General features: G+C 41.6%; 1 protein-coding gene across 1 annotated transcript; it reads right to left on the bottom strand.

Annotated features, from left to right (window-relative positions):
- Positions 1-5,718: 5,718 nt before the first annotated feature.
- On the bottom strand, positions 5,719-21,278 carry LOC125100153 (immunity-related GTPase family M protein 1-like). The gene is given in 2 exon segments (XM_047730094.1): positions 5,719-7,531; positions 21,034-21,278. A coding segment is annotated over 1 exon segment (1,179 nt). The 5' UTR covers positions 7,511-7,531; positions 21,034-21,278; the 3' UTR covers positions 5,719-6,331.
- Between the last annotated feature and the right edge of the window lie 1,476 nt (positions 21,279-22,754).

Below are 22,754 nucleotides of genomic sequence, written 5' to 3'. Positions count from 1 at the left end.
CTTTTGTGCACTTTCTGAGTCATTTATGTTCCTTCTCAGCACACTCATTTTCCTGTCACTGAGTTCATGGGACAATCCACTATATGTTTAAATTTAAAAATGGCACTCAATATGAAGTGATGTCATGTTTTTTTGTTAATTTCCTTTTTGATTTCTCAAGTTGGTAGAAAGTAAAAGTCAGAAAGCATCTTTCATAGTTCTTGAACCACAAAATATCTCTGGTCACATCCAGTGAGAGGAACCATTGTCAGGATTGTCTTCATTCACTATACTCCCAGAGAAAGGTCTGGGACCTGAACCCAGCCCTGTGACCTCAGTGCTCAGAGCATACTCAGGATCTCAGTGGGCCACTCTGGCTGTCACACACTGGAACCTAAGCAGTGTTGCATAGTGATGGTGAAGGAATGATGGTAGAGCCTCTGTGGGAGGCTGGGTGGAGGCCAACCAGGTGCCTCTTGGGCTCATGCATCTAGGTGAGCAGCTCCCCAGAGCTTATCATGGTGCTAGCTGGAAGAGAAGGCTAGTTTTCAAGGCTTCAGTGACCAAAAAAAATGGGGAGTTAAATCGCTGGAGTCTTCATCAACCCTAACTAAAAACATACTTCCAATCCAATAGAGAGCAACCGAGGCATGAATTAGAATAAAAATCCATTGGGGATCAGACTGTATTCTGGAAATTGCTTCTAGTTTCAGGAAGTTGGTTTGCTAGAGTTGCCATAACAAAATACCATGGGCTGGGAGGCTTAAATAACAGAAATTTATTCTCTCACTATTCTGAAGGCTGTATGTCTTAGATCAAGGTGCCTTTCGTTTTGCTTCTTCTGAAGCTTCTGTCCTTGGCTTGCAGATGGCCCCATTCTCTGTGTCCTTATATGGCTTTTCTCTGTGTGTGCATCCTTGGTGTCTCTTCTCCTCCTTCTAAAATCAGCCCCATGAGTCACAGCCCCACCCAGCTGAGCTCAGTTAACCTTCATTGTCTCCTTAATGAGCCTCCTACAATATAGTTACAAAGGGTTTTACAGCTTCAACACAGGAACTTGTGGGTATACACTTCACTCAAAAATGAGCCCTAAGTCTAAAAATATGTTTAGTAACAGTAGTCTTTGTGTAGTGTTACAGTTGGATTATAGAATGTTGTGTGCATATCTGAGAACCCCAGCATCCCTGGGGAAGTCCATCAGAGGAGGACCCATGAGAGTGAGCCAGCAAATCATGCAGAGCTTAAAGGACATGATTCAGGAAAACTGCTTCAGATGCAAATGTGGTTAGACACCATTAATCTCCTAGAGACAAGGGGGTGGTCACAGGCACCAAGTTACAGGTATAGTCTACATCTGAGTTCTAAGGTTAGGAGCCTTCTCAACTGGCCAGTAGAGTTAGAAATACAGAAAATATCTGAGAGATGGGAGATTTGAGGGTGTTTTGTAAGCAATGCATAGTATTCCTTTCACGCAATGTGTATCTGTATATTATGACCCAGCAATCCCACAGCTAGTTCTAGAGAAAGTTTGCCACAGGTGTACCAGAAACATGTGTAGGATGTTTTTAGAAGAACGGTGTTGAAGAGATAGAAACAACTGTAAAGAACCCCAAACTCAAATTTCCACTGACAGTGAATAGATTATGTGCTATCTTGGCAAAATGGAGAACACATGCCAGAGAAACAATGTAAGTGAGAAGCCGCTTACAGAGGCTGGAACACAAACTAATTCAATTTTTCTAAAGCATCCAAACAAGCAAAACTAAATGATATAATGTCTGAGGAAACACACATCTGTGGAAATAACTAAAGAAAGTAAACACACACACACACACACACAAACATTAAACTCCAAATTCAAAGGATCTGTACATCTGAGAATAGATGCAGAGAGACACGATATGGGGTGATGCTTGTGGGACTATCCAATGATTTAAGTAACACTGCAGTTCTTAATTTGGGAGTTGAGTTAACAGGTCTTCATCTTTATATCTCACTTCATTCTGTGTATATATCTGTATAGTATCATATATATCCTACTGTAGCTAGCTGCTGAACATTATTGCGCTTAGAACACATAAGGAACAGTGCCAAAGGGGAAGAATGATGTCAGCAGCCATTATCTTTTTCACTAGACTCTATTTTACTTTTTTTTTTTTTTTTTGACAGAGAGATCACAAGCAGGCAGAGAGAGAGGAGGAAGCAGGCTCCCCGAGAGAGCAGAGAGCCCAAAGCGGGGCTCGATCCCAGGACTCCGAGACCATGACCTGAGCCGAAGGCAGCGGCTTAACCCACTGAGCCACCCAGGCGCCCCTACTAGACTCTATTTTAAAGCAGCTTTAGTGTCACAGCAAAATTGAGCAGAAGGTGCATAGGATTCCCATGAACCCCCTGCCCTCACACAAGTACAGCCTGTCCACTATCAACAACTTACACCATCCTACAATTCATGAACCCAAACTGACCCATTTTTCTCCCTCCATGTCCATAGTTTACATTGGGTTCCCTCTTGGTGTTGCATATTCTATGAGATTAGACAAAAATATAATTTATCCACCATTATCATATCACACAGAGTGGTTTCACTGCTCTAAATGGCCTCTGTGCTCCACTGGGTTGTCCCTCCCTGCCCTGAACCCTTAAGAACCACTGATCTTTTTCTCATTTCTACAGTTTTGCCTTAGTTGGAATGTTACATATTTGGAATTGCACAGTATTTAGCCTTTCCAAATTGATTTCTCTCACTTGGTAATATGCGTTTCCATTTCATCCATGTCTTTTCACATCAGCTGTCACTTAAGGAGGCTTCTGAATGCTGAGTGTTGATGGAGGTCCTTCAGGTCACTAGTCCCCTGGTGACACTTCTGACATAGTCCCCAGGGATGACAACAACCGGGTGACCATTTAAGGAATGGAATGGAATTGGCATTGGGCTTTATACTGGCAACATGACATGCTAGGAGGAGATAGATCTTCAGAGTCCTAAGAGAAAATGATGTTGTTTCCTATACTCAAACTATTTATTTTTTTTCTTCTTTTTTTTAAATTTTATTTTTTTATAAACATATAATATATTTTTATCCCCAGGGGTACAGGTCTGCGAATCGCCAGGTTTACACACTTCACAGCACTCACCATAGCACATACCCTCCCCAATGTCCATAACCCCACCCCCCCTCTCCCAAACCCCCTCGACCCATCCACCCTCAGTTTGTTTTGTGAGATTAAGAGTCACTTATGGTTTGTCTCCCTCCCAATCCCATCTTGTTTCATTTACTCTTCTCCTACCCCCTCAACCCCCATGTTGCATCTCCTCTCCCTCATATCAGGGAGATCATATGATAGTTGTCTTTCTCTGATTGACTTATTTCGCTAAGCATGATACCCTCTAGTTCCATCCACGTCGTTGCAAATGGCAAGATTTCATTTCTTTTGATGGCTGCATAGTATTCCATTGTGTATATATACCACTTCTTCTTTATCCATTCGTCTGTGGATGGACATCTAGGTTCTTTCCATAGTTTGGCTATTGTAGACATTGCTGCTATAAACATTCGAGCGCACGTGCCCCTTCGGATCACTACGTTTGTATCTTTAGGGTAAATACCCAGCAGTGCAATTGCTGGGTCATAGGGTAGTTCTATTTTCAACATTTTGAGGAACCTCCATGCTGTTTTCCAGAGTGGTTGCACCAGCTTGCATTCCCACCAACAGTGTAGGAGGGTTCCCCTTTCTCCGCATCCTCGCCAGCATCTGTCATTTCCTGACTTGTTAATTTTAGCCATTCTGACTGGTGTGAGGTGATATCTCATGGTGGTTTTGATTTGTATTTCCCTGATGCCGAGGGATATGGAGCACTTTTTCATGTGTCTGTTGGCCATCTGGATGTCTTCTTTGCAGAAATGTCTGTTCATGTCCTCTGCCCATTTCTTGATTGGATTATTTGTTCTTTGGGTGTTGAGTTTGCTAAGTTCTTTATAGATTTTGGACACTAGCCCTTTATCTGATATGTCATTTGCAAATATCTTCTCCCATTCTGTCAGTTGTCTTTTGGTTTTGTTCACTGTTTCCTTTGCTGTGCAAAAGCTTTTGATCTTGATAAAATCCCAATAGTTCATTTTTGCCCTTGCTTCCCTTGCCTTTGGCGATGTTCCTAGGAAGATGTTGCTGCGGCTGAGGTCGAAGAGGTTGCTGCCTGTGTTCTCCTCAAGGATTTTGATGGATTCCTTTCTCACATTGAGATCCTTCATCCATTTTGAGTCTATTTTCGTGTGTGGTGTAAGGAAATGATCCAATTTCATTTTTCTGCATGTGGCTGTGCTACCTAAAGCAATCTACACATTTAATGCAATTCCTATCAAAGTACCATCCATTTTTTTCAAAGAAATGGAACAAATAATCCTAAAATTTTTATGGAACCAGAAAAGACCTCAAATAGCCAAAGGAATATTGAAAAAGAAAGCCAAAGTTGGTGGCATCACAATTCCGGACTTCAAGCTCTATTACAAAGCTGTCATCATCAAGACAGCATGGTACTGGCACAAAAACAGACACATAGATCAATGGAACAGAATAGAGAGCCCAGAAATAGACCCTCAACTCTATGGTCAACTCATCTTCGACAAAGCAGGAAAGAATGTCCAATGGAAAAAAGACAGCCTCTTCAATAAATGGTTTTGGGAAAATTGGACAGCCACATGCAGAAAAATATACTCAAACTATTTATTAAAAGTGACCACAAAACAAAGTCCTTAAATGGAATAGCAAAGACTCGGAAAGTACCTCAAGGGAACTTTTTTTTCTCACTTTGTTAGAGAATGGACCTAATGTGAATGAACAGGGAATCCAAGAAGCACCAGCACCACCAAGGTAATGGATGGATGTGAGCAAGGCCTGTGCTCCAGGCTGGGAGAGCAACTAGTCCAACTGAGAGTAAGAAATAGAAGAGTTGCATGGGACCCTTTCAGGGAGAAAGGATTTTCTGGAGTAATGTCATCATTACTATGCAGAGTCATCTGAGGTTAAGGGAATGGCATAGTATTATTATGAAAAAACCATATCGTGCCACTTCCTCATCCCCTTCTTACATTGTCCCCAGATTTGTTTAATTATCTTATACCTTCGGTTACAAAGATTTGGTGGCCCAAATTTTATACATTGGTCCAATTCAGATATGTCCAACAAATTTAGATTGGGTTCCATACTGGGTGTGATCTTCCCAGGTAAATAGTGTAAGGTCATGTGGTTGATGGAGAATGTTGCTAGGAAGGATGGTTGCTCTTGTGAGGAATGAATGATTCCCACAGTGGTAAGACCCAGATTATGTTACTTCTGGTATGGAGAGTGAGGTTTCAAACATCATTGAAAAAAAGCTATTATAAAAAACAATTTTTGTTATACACACACACACACACGGTAAAGGGGAAAATCTAGAACCAGGGTCTAAAATGGTTTCCAATTAGGAGAATTTCCATAGAGTCTATATATGTTGGGTTAACTGTATAGACAGTGAGGTCATAGGCAGTATTTAGTTTCCTCAATGTTGACAATCAGATTAAATTCCTTTGACCAACATAGGAGATAACTTTGGCAAAGAACACAACATAGAAGGTAACTTTAAGTAAACAAACACTTCTCTAAAGGAAACAATCTAACAGGTACTATTTCCTATGATAGGCCCACCATGAGCTGTGCATGTGAAGAGCATGAACTCGTGGAGGGGTGGCAGTCAGTGTTACTACTTACAATAGTCAGATTTGCTTATACATTCAACAGTTTTCTATTCCCGGTAACAATGGCCCTTGTGTCCATTTCCTGTATCCCTTTTTTTTTCCCCTATATAAATGTTTTTGTGCAATCAGTGAGGGGAGGTATAAGGGCAGAACTTTGCAGAATACCAGAATGGTCTTGTAAACTTCCAAAGAATAGCCAAACATACATTCTCCATCATATTTCCCCAAAGGGAACATCCCAAAGGATGTTCTCCCCTCTGCATCTGAATGCCTTTGTAAGTCCAGAGGTGAAAAGTGAAGGAACATGAGAAACCAAGAGGGTCTGGAGAATGGATGTTAATGTTAAGTGATAAGGGGATGTCAGAATGAGACTGTATGTCACAGAGCAAATCTTTTCATTCACCTTTGGATCCAGGCTCATTTAATAAGTGATCAGAAGTAGAACAAATTTTAGAGTTTCCCAACAGGGATTCAAAATGAGAAAATCAGCTCATTTGTCTTGAAGAACTTAGAGCCAATGAAAGTGGAAATATTGAGCTTGATTGAGAATTCAGGAAGGGTACAGTGTGAAAAGAGGACCCCAGATGTCCTGACTTCCCTCCAGAGGAAACCACAGCTCTTCAGATGATTGAGTCTGTGAGGATTTTCTTCATGATGGTCCTGGTGTCCTTGGCAACTATTTCAAGGAAGTGTCTGTGTTTCCACACTCTCAGGTAGTTGAGAACTGTATCACCTAAGAACGGGATGTGTCTCGGAATTGAATATAAGTAAGAAGCCATATTACAATTCATGAAAGATAATATCCTGTCCCCAGTGAGGACAGTGTGCAGATCCTGAGACTTCATAATAGCCTTGTACTCCTCCATAGGTTTCCCCATACTCTGGGCCATCAGCTGGAGAGACTCATCATCCACACCAAAAAACAAGTGGTAGGCCATCAGACACTCTGCCAGATCATCTGCATTCTGGATGCCAAGGACGTCCTGGAAAGAATTTGAAGCTATTTGCCCCCGCAAAGAGGTCACTTTGTCATTAATGACCTTCTCACAGGTGTCAGACAGTTTCTCTAGAGGACAATGATACCTGATATCAAAGATGTCCCTGTGCAAGGTATCCCTAAGCTCTGGGAAGTCATTCAATAAAGGGTCAAAGCTGGAGACCAGGAATATGATGGGTTTGTGCATTTCCTCCTTTTGGAGTGTTTTCCAAATATTCTCTCAGATATTCTGCAGGAGTCGTTCCTCTGAGAGGGTACGTGTGATGATGTCCCTGTCCAGCTTGGTCCAGACAATGTAGGACTTCTTTCCCTGTCCCTGGATGGCTTTGGCAAGCTCCACGAGATTCCTGCTGAGCTGTTCTGATGCAAAGATGATGAAGAGGTCATACAGACTAAACTGCATCTCTGTGAAATAGTTCCCCAGGGTTTGGGTACCTGCCCCTCTTCCAGGTAGGTCCCACAACTCCACATTGGGAAAGTGGGAGGAAAAGTAGCAAGTGGGAATCTGGGTGGTCCCCACCACCCCAGTGGGAGCTGAGTCCTCCTGTTCATGCCCAATTCCCCTCAGTGCATTGATGAAGGAAGACATGCCATTGCCAGAGTCCCCAGTGACAGCAATAGATGCTATCTCCAGGGTTTCCCTGGCCACAGAGACCACCCCCAGCAACTTCGCTTCTACCAGCGCCTTCTCAATGTTTGGGGCAGTTGCCTTAGGTAAGACTGTCCATCCTGTATTGTACTGCAGAGCTGGGGTGAAGGATGTAGACAATGGAGTGTGAAGGGACTGATTGGGCTGTGTCATGTCTCTGATCAGTGGAGTGACCTGTCAAAATAAGAAAAGCAGGAGAGTTAGGAGGGCCAAGTGCACAAGGTGGCTGAGGATCATCAGATTTGTTATATCAAACTGAGGGTATCAGATCCAGTCCCAACTCACTGCAAAGGTATTTAGATTAGAAACACCAAGCCTTGGGGCAACTGGCTGGCTCAGTTAGTAGAGAGTGGGACTCTTAATCTTGGGGTTGTGAGTTTGAGCCCCATGTTGGGTGTGGAGATTACTTAAAAATAAAATCTTACAAAAAAAAAAGAAAAGAAACAGCAAGCCGCTGAAAAACTGTTTAATAGTTTGTCAAAACTTTGAACATATTATTCAACCATAGAAAATGAGGAAAACCTATCATTTGTGACAACATGAATGTACCTTGAAAGCATTATGCTCAGTAAAATAAATCAGGCAGAGCGAGACAAATACTGTATGATCTAACTGACGTGTGGATCTAAAACTAAAATGAAATAATTCATTGAAAATCAGATCAGGCTTGTGAAGAGGCAGAAACAGATGATGAGAGGAGGGTGAATTGGAGGAAGTGGTCAAAAAAGTACAAGATTTCAGCTATCAGTTAGGTAAGTACTATAGGAGGAGGAGCTAAGATGGTGGTATCAGAGAAGGACCCTAAGTTGGTCCCCTCCCTCAAAGACAGCTGGATAACTGTCAAATCATTCTGAACACCCAAGAAATTGACCTGAAACTGACAGAACAGAGTCCACAACTAGAAGGAGAGAAGAGACCACATTGAGGAAGATAGGAAGCATGGAGATGTGATTTGGAGGGGAAATGGATCATGGGTTCCAGAGAGAGGAGGAAGCCCTGGTCATGGAGAAAAGCACACAGGGGAGAGATAGTTCACTCTTCTTGGAGTGCATCCTCTGTGAGAGGTGAGTTCACAGAGATGCCTCTCAGGGGATAAAAGTGTGAATGGGCCCCATTTCCCTCCCTCACCCCTCAGGACAGGCACAGAGCCACCTGCTCAGGGGGGATTCCCCCTGACCCTGGCTGCCTAGTCACCTTGCTCCAAGTCCCAAGCCCCTGCACTCTGGTATGACTGCCCATCTCAGTCAAACCTGCCTGCATCAGTCCCAGTGAGACAAAACCCTCCACTAGAGGACCAGCACAGGCTCCCAGCTGCAAAATGTCCCTAAAGTTTGGAGTTTTAAAGGTCAGCAGCCTTGGCTGGGCTAGAGTCCAGAGTACACAGTGCAGTTCCTGGAGAGAAGGCAAACAACCCAGAGACAGAGATCATGAAAACAGCAATCTGAAAAACTCCTGAGACACACAGAAGGGAGATTATTAGCACTTCTGGCAGTGTTTCCCTGCAAGCAGCAAGCAAAGAGACTCCTCCCTGTGGACAAAGTGGGGACTGAGGCCATTCCCTCCCCCACCCCTCAACAATAATACCTTCGGTAATACCTTCGGTAAACAGCACCACACCAACACTGCTTGCCTAAACTGCTTACTCCAAGCCTCACACTAATGTACTCTGCTGGTATTGCTGTTCTTTTTTTTTTTTTTTTTTTAATTTTTTTTTCAGCATAACAGTATTCCTTGTTTTTGCACCACACCCAGTGCTCCATGCAATCCGTGCTTTCTCCAATACCCACCACCTGGTTCCCCCAACCTCCCACCCCCCCCCGCCCCTTCAAAACCCTCAGATTGTTTTTCAGAGTCCATAGTCTCTCATGGTTTACCTCCCCTTCCAATTTCCCCCAACTCCCTTCTCCTTTCTAACTCCCCTTGTCCTCCATGCTATTTGTTATGCTCCACAAATAAGTGAAACCATATGAAAATTGACTCTCTCTGCTTGACTTATTTCACTCAGCATAATCTCTTCCAGTCCCGTCCAGGCTGCTACAAAAGTTGGTATTGCTGTTCTTGACCAAGTTTGCCTCAGTACCAGTGCAGTGAACCTCAGAGCATAAAAGGGCAAACCTGGCTACAAGCCAGAAAGATGGAGCTCTGGGCTGGCTCAGGCTGAGGGAAAATTTTGAAAAATGAAGATTACTTTTGGATTGAGACTACCTCCCTTTCCTTTGTACTCAAAACCTTCTTTAATACCTTTCTTGACCTTTCCCAACAATAGCCCAAGTTCTTGTTTAGGGGGGAACATGGAGGTTTCTGATGGTCTTACCAGCCACCCTGACTCCAGGGAGACAATCTCCTGGGTGAGTTCCAGGCTTACTGACTTGGTTGTATGAAGGGGTTTCTTCTGCCCTTGAGCATGTTATGTATTCTGGTTGCCTTTACGTTTGCCCCTGGTATGGGATGGGGAAGGCTGGATGTCCTGTGGGGCCCAGGCCAGTCAGAACATAGGATCTAGGCTAAAACCCTTGAATCCTTTTCCGGGTTTATGTAAATCCCATCACAACCTCCATGAGTACTAACTCACCTTGACTTCCCATGTGCTAGATCAATTGAAAAAAAAAAATCCTGTCTTTTCAAAAGGTGAAAAGGTCCCAGAAAGTATCATAAAAACACATATACAGGCCTTGGCACCTAGAGTAAATAATTCCCTAGACTCTCTCTGTGCTGGCCTTAGTGCTCAGCAGATATGGGACATATTTCTGTTAGAGGAATGAAGCACAAAGCATCATTGCATATCTTTCACTCCTTGGTTGACAAATTAATTAACTTTTCTTCCTAAATCTGTCATCTGAAATGTGGAAATGTGGAAGTTACTCCAGAGTCCACTGAAAGGCAAGTAGGGGCTAGGACAGAGTATGACACCTCCCCCTCAATGTGGGTGTGGGAGGTGAGCACAAACCTATGCTTTCCAGAACATTTCTGTGACCATGTCTGACCTAGCCATGGACTTTGCAAAGTCTGCTCATCAGATCATCTATGTTGGGCCCTACTGGAGCGGGTAACTGGGGCCCTGCAGCACCAGCCACAGCTCCATATCCTCCACTACCTTCTCATCTGGTCCCTGCCCTGAGCCTCATGCTAGACAACCCTGCACATGGGACCCTCTCGGGATCCTTTAAAACCGTACTCGCCTCATGTGACACTGCCAGGCCAGGCTGGAACAAGGGTAATTACATGAGAGGTTGCAGGGTCTTCCAGGAATCTTCAGTGTGCAATTTTTGGCATGTGTGAACCTGTAGGACCTTGTGACTCAGATTACTGGCTCAGAAGTTGAGTAGAGGACCTCAGCCCAGAAAGCAGGTGACCCATCAGCTCCCAACTTACTGATCTTACTTCTGGTCTCCCCTCTTCCCCAACAGACTTTGAGGTCTTTGAATAAGGAAACCTAGGCCTTTATGGAAAGAGTCCAGGGAGCAGATTCAACTAGAGAGGGCAGTTGAGCTTACAAGAGAACAAGAAACTGTGAGTAGATCTTTCATCTTCTGATGGACAGCAGCAGTAAAATGCACACATGCATTCACACACATGCATACACTTGAGGAAAGATTTACCAATAATTTCCCTACCCTCCATTTTGATTTCTGCATCTATTCCAATGGGTAGCTTTTCTGAACTCTTGTTATAATGTACCAGATAGATTTCATGATCTAAGAAACAGAATGAAAAACACTCATTAGTACATTTTCCATGCAGGATCCTGTTTAGTTCATGTCATGCCCAATTAATTATCTTGAGTCATGTAGCAGGACCTAGCGTTGGACCAGACTAGAGTTCTGAGGCATCAGGAATTTTTGTGAGCATGAACTCAGTGTAGACCAAACCCTACATTTCTCCCCATTTTATCACCACAAGGAAAAGGTGAGGAAAAAAAAATCAACATATTGATTTATTCTAGGGAAGTATAATAAACATCTGCATCATCAATGGGCATGAAGCTCTAAAGGACATGGTCTGGGGAAATAGTGTTTGAAAAGCCCACCTCACCAATATATCTATAAAGGATGGATTTGGTGTCCAGCAATAGGGGCAGTTTCTTCAATGCAGTTAAATATTAGCATTCTGGGTAGAAATAACTGCAAGTAAAAAATGCAAGCTTACAAACGAACTTGAAAACTAGCTGTGGATGCCAATGAACACAAACAGACAGCCAACAATAGCCCTTGGTAGTATGGTAAGAACTACCTCTGAAACTCAGGTACCCTTGCAGTGATGGGGCTGTTTGTAATGGATGATAGAAAGCTCCCACTCAGTATTTCTTGAGGGCTGGGCTGCTCCCCAGCAGTGTGTGAGTATCTGTCTGGGGCATGTGCCCTGTTTGTTTGGTTCTGGTCTGCTGTGACTATGAAAACTCTCCTAATTTGAACCATTTCACACCCTCAATCTACATTTTTCTCCTGGGTGGGTGTATATGTAATGAAAAAATTTTTAAGAGTTTTTTTCAGATAAAATTTGAAAACTCACTCTCCACCACCAGAAGTATCCTAACTTGGTTCTCACCACTGTGGGAATCATTCAGTCCTACCAAGAGCATCCCTCCTTCTCTGCATCATTCTCCATCAACCTCATCACCTTAATCTACTTACCTGGGAAGATATTCTCCAATATGGAATCCAATCTGAATTTGGTGGATGTACCTAAACTGGACCAATGTGTATAATTTTGACCCATCTTCAGGCTTCTGCTCAAAGAGGAGGGTTTTTCAGAGGTTATCATAAATACTAACTGAGATGGAAAGTGAAGTTAATATTGAATGAAAGTGAAATGAAAGAGGCATAATAAAGTGATAAAGAATCCTATGGTTAAATCCTGGCTCCAGTATACCTCTGCCATGAGACCTTGGACACATTCCACTATCTTAGTTTTCCAATAGTTAAAATGGTGATGGTAATAATATTACATCCTAGGGGGTCCATCCGAGTCCAGGTAATGTGAGGATTTAATGAGTTAAAGCACATAAAGCACTTAGAATAGGGTCACGTATGGACTTCAGTAAATGTTTGGTATTATCATTATCATTCCTTCTCTTCATGGCCAAGAAGGGACAACATAAGATCACATTAAAAGACAGTTTCACCAAAAAGTGAGTGTCCTACTCAGATTCTCCATCCAGTGGAGTGAGAAGAGTCTGCTGGAGAGTCCTGCAATCACATGGAAGCCTTCAAAGAATAGTTACATCTTATCTTATTCCCAACGAGCTTGTTAAGTTTCCTTCTTGGAGAGTTCAGGAAGCAAAAGACAGTCCCATGTAGAGCACTGTTCTGCATTGTGAGATCCTCAGAGAATGAGGGAAGAGAGAGAAAACTGAGATGAGTGGTTAAAGGGCTTTAAAGGTCAGAATGGCTATAGGTGCAGAGTTCTTGGAGTAAACCTAACCCTAGACAGCCTATCCTGGGTGATCGTGATGAGGGAGGGTAAATAAGAGGCCACACCAACTGGAACCTCCCATAGCACAGGCAAGGAGAAAACCAGGTCCCACTGAACACCAGGAAGCCTGACCACTGCAGGGGTCTACTGGAGGGGTTGAGGCCACCAAGTTTACCACACAGGAAGTCAGCTAGAAATGCACTCAGACAAAAGAAGACAGATCAACAAATGAGACAAACCAGAAGACAAGGTGATCAGAACCTCTGATTAAAGCTTCCTCCTCAGTGCCACAGGGAATCCCAGCAGGGGTAAAGCCAAAGAGGAATGGAAAATACAATCTTGACCAGCTGCAGGTCAGTGGTGAATGTTCAATGGAAGGTAGATTTAATATGGCTTCTAACAATATTTCCTATATTCATGGCTTCATTTATTCCTGTACTGTGGAATGACTAGTGAAAAATGGCATCAAGAATGGAATGTCCAAGCACCTGGGGGACTCAGTCAGTTAAGTGTTCACCTTCAGCTTGGGTTGTGGTCTCAGGGTCCTGGAATCAAGTCCCCCATCAGGCTTCTTGCTCAGCGGGAAGGCTGCTTCTCCCTCTGCCTGCTGCTCCCCCTGCTTGTACTCTCTCTCTCTAGCTCTCTCTCTCTAAAAAAAAAAAGAAAAGAAAAGAAAAGAAAGGAAAAGGAAATAAAAAGAAAGAAAGAAAGAAAGAAAGAAAGGCCCAAGATTCCAAAATTTTGTCATGAAAAGTCTCAGCTTCTGACTTACAAATCCTCTGTTCACTGGCTCATTCTTGTTCTCTTTCATGCTCTCTCTCTCTCTTTCTCTCTGTCTCTTCCACCTCTCTCTCTCTCTCTCTCTGTCTCTCAGCCTAATAAAAATAGAATATTTAAGCTAACCTGTTGGAGAGGCCCTGAAGAATTACAGGCCCTATGGAGGAGAACAGAGGCAGCCAGCATTAACTGTTAGGCATTTAAGTGTGTCATCTTGGGAGCAAACCCTCCAGCCTCAGGCACGGCATCAAAAGATGGAGCCAAGTTGATAACTTGACTGCCACCTCAGGAGAGACCCTTATTCAGAATCACACAACTAAAACTGCTCCTATATTTCTGACCCTTGGAAACTATAAGCAAATAAATGCTTGTTTTTCATTTCATTTTATTTTATTTTATTTGTTTTATTTTTTCAAATAAGTGCTTGTTTTAAGCCACTAAGTTTCAGGGTAATTTGATCCACAGCAACAGATAACAGATAATACCATCAAGAAGCTCCACACAGTACTGGCAATTGTGAATGACCTCTTCCCTCAATATAACACTCACTCCTGCATGGACCCAGCATGTAGGAGCTGCACCCTCTTCAATCACAGCCTTTCCCTCCCTGGCCCCTCGGCATGTCCTTCCCTGCTGTCTAGTGAAGGATCAGCCTCTGCTAACATTCTCAGGTCATTTCATCCAGCTTCAGGCCACATAGACTTACCCAGTTGGAGGCTCTATGTTTAAGAAGAAAAAATAGGGAGGGGCAGAAAGAAAGAATGAAAGGAAAGAAAGAAAGAAAGAAAGAAAGAAAGAAAGAAAGAAAGAAAGAAAGAAAGAAAGGCATGCTCAGTAGTGAGAGGAAGAGTAAATGTAGGTAGATAATAAATAAATTCATTCCACGGGAGGTAATAGTGAGGGGAGTAGGGAGATAAACTTTCTGAGTCTCTGCAGTTCCAATTAATGCCTTCATTTTCTGGTCACTTTTAATAAATAGTGTGACTACAGAATTCTGCTTTTTACATCATTCCATCTTAGAATTCTGAAGATCTATCTCCTTGCCATCTTAACTGGTATAAGGTTAGATTGTATCGTGGTTTTGATTTGTATTTCCCTGATGGCTAGTGATGGTGAACATTTTTTCATGTGTCTGTTAGCTATTTGTATGTCTTCTTTGGAGACATGTCTGTTCATGCCTTTTGCCCATTTATTGACTACAATATTTTTTTTTAGGAGTTGAGTTTGGTAAGATCTTTATAGATCTTGGATACCAGCTCTTTATCTATAGTGTCATTTGCAAATATCTTCTCCCATTCTATGGGTTGCCTCTTAGTTTTATTGACTCTTTCCTTTGCTGTACAAAAGCTTTCTATCTTGATGAAGTCCCAAAAGTTCATTTTTGCTTTTGTTTCCCTTGCCTTTGGAGACGCGTCTTGAAAGAAGTTTCTGTGGCCAATATCAAAAAGGTTACTGCCTATTCTGCTAAAAATATCTTACACATGTTTCTGGTACACCTGTGTAGAACCTTCTCCAGAAATAGGTGTGGAATTGCTGGGTCATAACACACAGATTCTTACACATTAATGAAAGGAAGACAAGGCATTGCCCCCTTAAAAAGTCTGAGATCTCCCATCTCTCATATATATTCTGTATTTCTATTACTATTGGTCAGTCGAGAAGTCTCTCTTACACTTATATCTCAAATGTAGACTATAGTTGTAATTTGGTGCCTGTGATGACCCATTTCTCTCTCGAGAAGGTTACATGGTATCAGACCACATCTGCATCTGAAGCAGCTTCCTGAGTCATGTCCTTTAAGCTTTGCGAATCTACTGGCTCATCCTCCTGGGTCTTCCTCTGAATGGAATTCACCAGGGGTACTGGGGTTCTCAGACTCCCCCACACTATTCTCTCATTCAACTGTAACATTACACAAGGAGTACTGCTAATAAACACTTTTTTATACCTAGGCTTCATTCTGGAATAAAGTCTACACCCACAAGTTCCTGTGTTGAGCCCTAATCCTCATTATGATTGCATTTCTAGGAGATTTTTCAAGGAGATAATGAATTTAACTGAGCTCAGATCTGTGGGACCCTGTCTAATAGGACTGATCTCCTTAGAAGATGGGGAAGAGACACCAGGGATGCACACAGAGAGAAAGGCCATGTGAGGACACAGGAGAAAGGAGCCAAGGAAAGAGGTTTCAGAAGAAGCAAAACCTACAGGCACCTTGATCTAAGATGTCCAGCCTCTGTTGTTTAAGTGTCCCAGCCCATGATATTTTTTTATGGCAACCATAGCAAACCAACCTCCAGAATCTAGGAGCAATTTCCAATATATATATATATGAAATATATATATATTTATAGAATATATTATTATATAGAATATAAATATATATTCTAGTTAATATTTATATATATGTATATACATATATATATATAAAATGTGTGTGTATGTATATATATATATACACATATATACACATTAGAATAGTATTCAGCCTGAAAAAAGAAAGAAATCTTGCCATTTTCAATGAGATGGATGGACCTGAAGACTATAATTCTATAGCTTCAGATATAGCTGAAGACTGTAATGTTATGGGAAACAAGTCAGTAAGTGATAGACAAATACCATATGATTTCACGCATATGTGGAATTTTAGAAACAAAATAAGTAAACAAAGGGAATGAAAAAGAGAAAAAACACAAAACAAGGAACAGACTCTTATCTAGAGAGAATGAACTGCTGAATATACCGAGGGGAGGTGAGTAGAGGGATAGGTGTAGTACGTGAAGGGGATTAAGGGTACATTCATCATGATGAGCCCTGAGTAATGTATACAATTGTTGGATCACCATGTTGCACACCTGAACTAATATAACACTGTATGTTAACTGTACTGGAGTTAAAAATATGATAAAACATAATAAATTAAAAATAAAATAAAAATAAAAATAGCTTGGGAGAATAATTGACTTTGATGTGTCATGTAATCTAGCCACAATTGTTAAGAACAAGGAAATTAAATAGATAATAATTTAACTTTAAAAAATTGAGGTAAACTTTTAAATCATTTCCAAAATCCTTTTGATAAACTAAAACCTTAAAATTTCACCGAGATAGATTCAGTAGTGATTTAAGTTAAATTCATTAAGTGTCTAGATTATTTCCAAATAAGATGAAATAATGAAACATTAACTACTAATCACGTTTCTCTAATTTTGGCTTCTTTATTACTGAGAAACTAAAGATAAATGTAGGCTGTTGGCAAACATTTTTTGGCATATTATATTGAAAGATCGTATATAAAGATACAACGTATATTTGTATATTTATAAATTTGTAAATTTGCCAATCTAAAGAACACTACTCTAGCAAACAGTTAACTCATGCTTACTACTTAATGTTTGCTTGAAATTAATGTTTCCATGGGTTAAGAACTCTAATGTATGTGGTCAAAGGAACTAAAAATAGAAAAAAGGAGCATCTCTAAATGAAAGTAAAATAGGACATGCATTTTTGGTAATATATATATATATATATATATATATATATATATATATATATGGGTGCCTGGTTAGCTCAGTCCAAATACCGTAAGTGTCTTGGTCTCAGGGTGGTGAGATCAGACCCCATGTTCAATATGGAATCTACTTAAAAAAACAAATATATATATATATATATATGACTAGCGATGCACTTTATTTCTTAAGGCAAAAGAAAATTGTATAAAAATTGTGAAAAGGGAAACTCTGGAAAGGAACTTTATGCATGGTCAGGACAACTCACTTTGGAATGAATACGTTTTAATAGAAATATAAACTGGTTTCCTAGATAGAATAGGTTTCTAGAATAGAATTTGGTTTCCAATCTGTTAAAAGGACAAAGTGCTGTTTATTTGTTTTTCTAACATTGATCTACTTTTGGTAATAGGTTGTGAAACTTCCCTTACCATTTAAGTGATCTTCCTAGAAAACAAAGATCCTGTGGTTTATGTTCTATTTGTATAGGTACGTAAGTATTCTAGAAATTGTGTGAAATTCCTGGAAATTTGATACATCCTAGTATGTTATTGCTTGTAATTACTCTCTTACCTTCTGAAACTGCTGTCGTCAAAACTGAGGCTCACACTAAAAGGACTGAAACTGAGTAACAGGAAAATGCCCCCAATGACTCTCATGCAAAGGCAGCCGGCAAAAGAATCTATAAAGAATGTGGCACATGTGGTTAAAATCCATTCTGCCTCTGCAAAATGTCCCCTCGTTGTGAGATTTCTGCCATTCTGACATCAGGGTAACATGGCAACATTCTGAACCAGAGAAAATAAGATGGATAAAGAATGGCTGTAAGTTGAACAGTCGGGGATTTACAAAACACAAGACAGCTGCTGGATTCTTCCTGGCTCCCTGTCAAACCCCATCCCCTGCCCCCCCCCATTCCTTCACCCATCATAGTGCATTTAAGATAACTCAGGCTTTGACTAAACATTTGAGGGGAGATTTATATAAATGTGAAAAAGCTCTGCCATCCATGTCTGACTTGTCAGACCCATTATCCCGCAAAAATTACTTTTGCCCCCAGAGGCCTCACGACTCCTCCTTTGAAAAGACTTTTGAACACCCACAGCTTGTCTTTATTCAATTGCCACAAGGTACGTGTTATCAATATGTTCTATTTACGTATGTGTGTTTTCCAGTTAGGTTGGAGCTTTCCTGTGCTGAAAGGCTGATGTCCTCGGGGTGGCAAAGGACTTGTTTGCGTTTCCCATGAGGGGTATATTTCCACGATCTTTGGTAAACTGACAGCCATTTCATTGGAGAAATGCGTTTCCCATGAAGGGTATATTTCCACGATCTTTGGTAAACTGACAGCCATTTCATTGGAGAAATCATACCAGCTTTAACAACAAACTTGCAAACTTCTTGGAATTATCTCTGGCCCTATCACCCTCAATCTTCAGGCAAGGTTGAAAGATCTAATGGAATCCTCGAACTTAAAATTTTTAAGTTAGCCAAAAATAGCAGACTTCCCTGCCCTGAGATATTGCCTTTGGACTTGCTGACTGTTTGCTGTATTGTCTTTGGGTAATGTAAACTCACCCCATGCAACACCGTCAATGGCAGACCAATGTCTATTGGTATAAAGTTTCTGCTGATCTCTTGTTGTCTCATGCTAGTATGACCAACTATGGGAAAATATCTAATGTTTTACCATCAAGCCTGTCATCAACAGGTTAAAGATATCTTCCCAGATCGCAGTTCAAAGGAGCCTGTTGTTTATAGTCTAGAACCTAGTGACCAGATATTCTGTAATCGTCATCAGAAGAATACAGCTTTTGAACCCCATTGAAAGGAATCTTACTAAATGCTGCCAACCACTGACATTATTATAAAACTAGAAGGTGCACATTTCAGAGCTAAAGAAAGCTTTACCTGACACCTGGCCCTATGCAGATGCTAGAGACCTCTAAATGAAATTGATGTGGAAGATAAGTAACTGACATCAAGGCAGACTGCTTTCACACAAGACAACAGATCAAGTCTTCACACATTAACTACATGTGAAACCCTTTCTCCTTTTTCTTTGCTTTGCTCTGGGGTAATTCTGGAAATTGAATGCCCTCAGCTGAATGCCCAAAGGGGGCATAAACTCCAGAATTCAGGCTAAGAGAAAAGTCTAATCTTGTCCCTAACATTTCCTAACCAAAATAAGAGATCTCATTTGTTGAATCCCTTGGATTTACATAAATGAATTAAAATGGACCAATTATGGTCCATTCATGACTTGGGATTTTATTCCTTTTCAGGACCAAGCTTCCCTAGTTAAGAGTAAATTTACAGGGGCACCTGGGTGGCTCAGTGGGTTAAAGCCTCTGCCTTCAGCTCAGGTCATGATCCCAGGGTCCTGGGATCAAGCAGCATCTTGCTCTCTGCTCAGCGGGAAGCCTGCTTCCTCCCTTCCTCCTCTCTCTCTGCCTGCTTCTCTGCCTACTTGTGATCTCTGTCAAGTAAATAAATTCTTTAAAAAAAAAAAGAGAGTAAATTTACATGACAATTTAATGGAGAAACTTCCTTTACTTCTGAAAGATCTTTCAGAATCCATTCCTAAAACAATAGGTGCCCAACAAATGTGCTTAGTTTCTGGCCAAAGATTCTCTTGACCATAAGACAAACTTTGATTCTCTTTCAGCCTAGCAGGAGCTGTCTATACTGTGATCAACACCACCTGGTGCATCCAGATGGACACTTCTGGGGAAGTAGAAACACAGCTACATAAAATCACTGAGCAAACCACGTGGCTTAAAAAGATGATTCCTTCAGCGGGGTCTTTCTTTGACTTATTTGATTTGGAGGGTTTGGGTTTGGGGTACCATGGCTTCAATGTGCACTCCAGCCATTGAAATTATCCTGATAATCTGCCAGGTACATTGTATGCTTTCAAAAATTTTAAATGCATGTTCACAGATGCTAACTATCAAGCAAGTAATCTCTCTGAGACTGGAACATCAGAAAAATGTACCAAAATTGTCCATCTGAAGTCATCACCTGTGACTATCATAGAGATTAAGCAAAAACATCATGACATGTGAATACCAGGAAAAGGAACAGCAAAAGCTGAGAAAACCACTGAAGAGTAGCTCGAGTTGGCACCAATGCCTTCCGTTTTGATCACATCTCTACATGAAGCTAAGAGTCTGATCAAAGTAGCAGAATTGTGAAAAAGAAGTTCCACAGGGTCACAGGGCCCTAGAAGCCACTTAAGTTAAGGCCTGACCAAGACTAACTGCAGTTTTACTCCCCTGGGCATGTATAATTTAACGAGTCAGCCTAGGAATTTTCAGGTCAGCACTAGGAAATTTTCTAATAGACCCTTTTCCTTCTCTTTAGGAAAGTGATCTTGACTAAAACAGTGCATTCTTTGCTAATGATTTTTCTTTTTTTCTTCTTCTCTTCCTTTAAAAAAGGGTTTTTTTTTGGGGGGGGGGTTTGTGTGTGTGTGTGTGTGTGTGTGTGTGTGTGTGTTTTCCGTACAGGACAATGGAGCTCTTTTCTATTTGCTAGATAAGATGTTGCCTAACTCATGAATCATTAAACAAAAAAAGAATCAGCTCTAAAATTTTCAGTTGAATTTTGTTTTTTAATAGATAATATATGCATTGTCTCCCCAGGGAAAGGTAGTTAGACATGAGGTATGGTAGGGCCAGGGGTGTCTGATCAGGAAGTTCTTGGGGAAAGACCCTATCCACTGACAGCCATGACATTCACATGATCCTTCTGCAGTTCACAGGCATAAAGTCTGTTCTCCAACTGCCCTCTGAAAAAGCCCCAAAGAGTTAAATTCTCTAACTGGCTTACAGTCATCCAGCAGAGATCCTTCCCCTCAGCCTTTCAAGTCCACAGCACCCAAAATCAAGCATCCAGGCTCTCCAAACCTCAGGCCTACAAAGCTGTAATTCTATTTTTAGATCTCAACTCAATCCATGGTGGTTTCTTGCTTACCAGCTCCTGGAGGAAAAGAAACTTCTGGTGTCAGAATTGAGTCTAAATGTGTTCCCAGCCAGCTCAGAAAATGCTGAGCCTGGTTGAAGTTTTCCCTGCAGCCTAAAACAGGAACACTCCCCTGCTCAGACTGGCCTTGCACTGGAATAGGTCCCGCGTGCTGGTGTGGTCACTGAAGAGAGAAAGAGCTGATGGTCACCCCAAATGTCTACACTGCCTGTGAGGAGCTGGCAGGACTTAAATCATCTCTGGCCTCTACTCCACCCTCATGGGAATCTGGCCAGTAGTAAAGCAGCAGCCATCACATTGCAGAGCTCTGCATTCACAAGAACAAAGAATGAAACAAAGTTCTGAGAGCTCCTTTCTGAGAAACACAGCCATTGTCAGGAAGGGAAAGTGAAAGCCACCATGGTCATTGATGTGGTGTGTTTTTTGGCATAAGAGTGAGAGGAGGACGTAAGATCCCAGGTTGGAGGCTTCTCAGTGACATCTGAGAGATCACACTAAACAAGCGTCAGGCTCCAGGCCAGTCAGAATCTGAATCTAGAATCAAAGAACACAGGCCTGAGCCCTGGAAAAATGACACTCGGGCCCCCCCCTGTTAACCTTGGACAGACCATACTTTGCGGGGAGTGAGTCTAGTAAAGAGGGTATCTAGTCCTTGTCCCTGGTTCCTGGCACGGAGCTTCAGAATCCTGGGAATTTCTTGAGTGACAGGAGCTGACTTTGTTGTGCCAACGAAGTGATTCCAGGCAGGATCCTAGATAGCTTCATGTCAGTGGCTGGTCACTAGAAAGACCAACCATGTGAATAGAGGGTGGGGTCTTTGGTTCAGTTGGATCCCTGGGGGGAGAGTGGGTGGAGGAGTTTGGAGATTGTGTTTAATCAAGTAGCCAAAGATTTGATCCATCATGTCTATGTAATAAAATCCCCATAAAAACCTAGACACCAATGCCCAAGTGGGCTTTTTAGTTGATATTTACATTGTTGTTCTGGGAGGATGGTGCACCCTGATTCCATGGGGAAAGGCATGGAAGCTGTGTCCTCCCTCCCAGACCTCACCCTATGTTTATCCCTATATCCCAAATACAATGAAACTATATTTATACATAAAAGCTTTCCTGACTTCTGTGAATCATTCTAATCAACTATCAAGCCTGAGGGGGTTATAGGAACCCTCACATTTGTAGACATTCAGCGGGAGGTCCGGGTGACCTAGGGAACCTCCCCAAGTGCAACTGGTGTCTGAAGTGATGATAGTCTTTCCAAGGACTAAACTCTTAAACCCAGAGTCTTTGTTAACTCTTGATGGCTAGTATAGGAATTTATAGACTTTATACCTCATTGGAGTGGAAACAGAATGGAGCAGCCCTGTGTCATCAGTAGCCATATTCTGCCTTTATTTGGTTTTATTTACTTTTGAAGTAGAAATCCTCTATATAGTTTACAATTCAAGAGGTGTAAGATGTATACAATAATATGTCCCTCCACACAAAATGGGCAATCATCAAGTGTCTGAACTAGAGGGACCATGCCATCCTTACAGGTCCATTTTTGAACCTATGAACCAATATGCACCCCTATTTCCTCCTTTTTACAAAAATGGCAGCATTTCGTACACAACGTCCTGCACCATGAGTTCTTCATTTGCTATTTGGTAATTGTTCTAGATGAGCACACTCAAAGCTCCTCCTGTTAAAAATATTTTTATTAATGTCTTT

Source organism: Lutra lutra, chromosome 5, assembly GCF_902655055.1.
Source record: "Lutra lutra chromosome 5, mLutLut1.2, whole genome shotgun sequence".
Classification (NCBI taxonomy): Eukaryota; Metazoa; Chordata; class Mammalia; order Carnivora; family Mustelidae; genus Lutra; species Lutra lutra.
The sequence above is the reverse complement of the archived record's forward strand: the minus strand, read 5'-3'. Positions and strand labels throughout refer to the sequence as shown.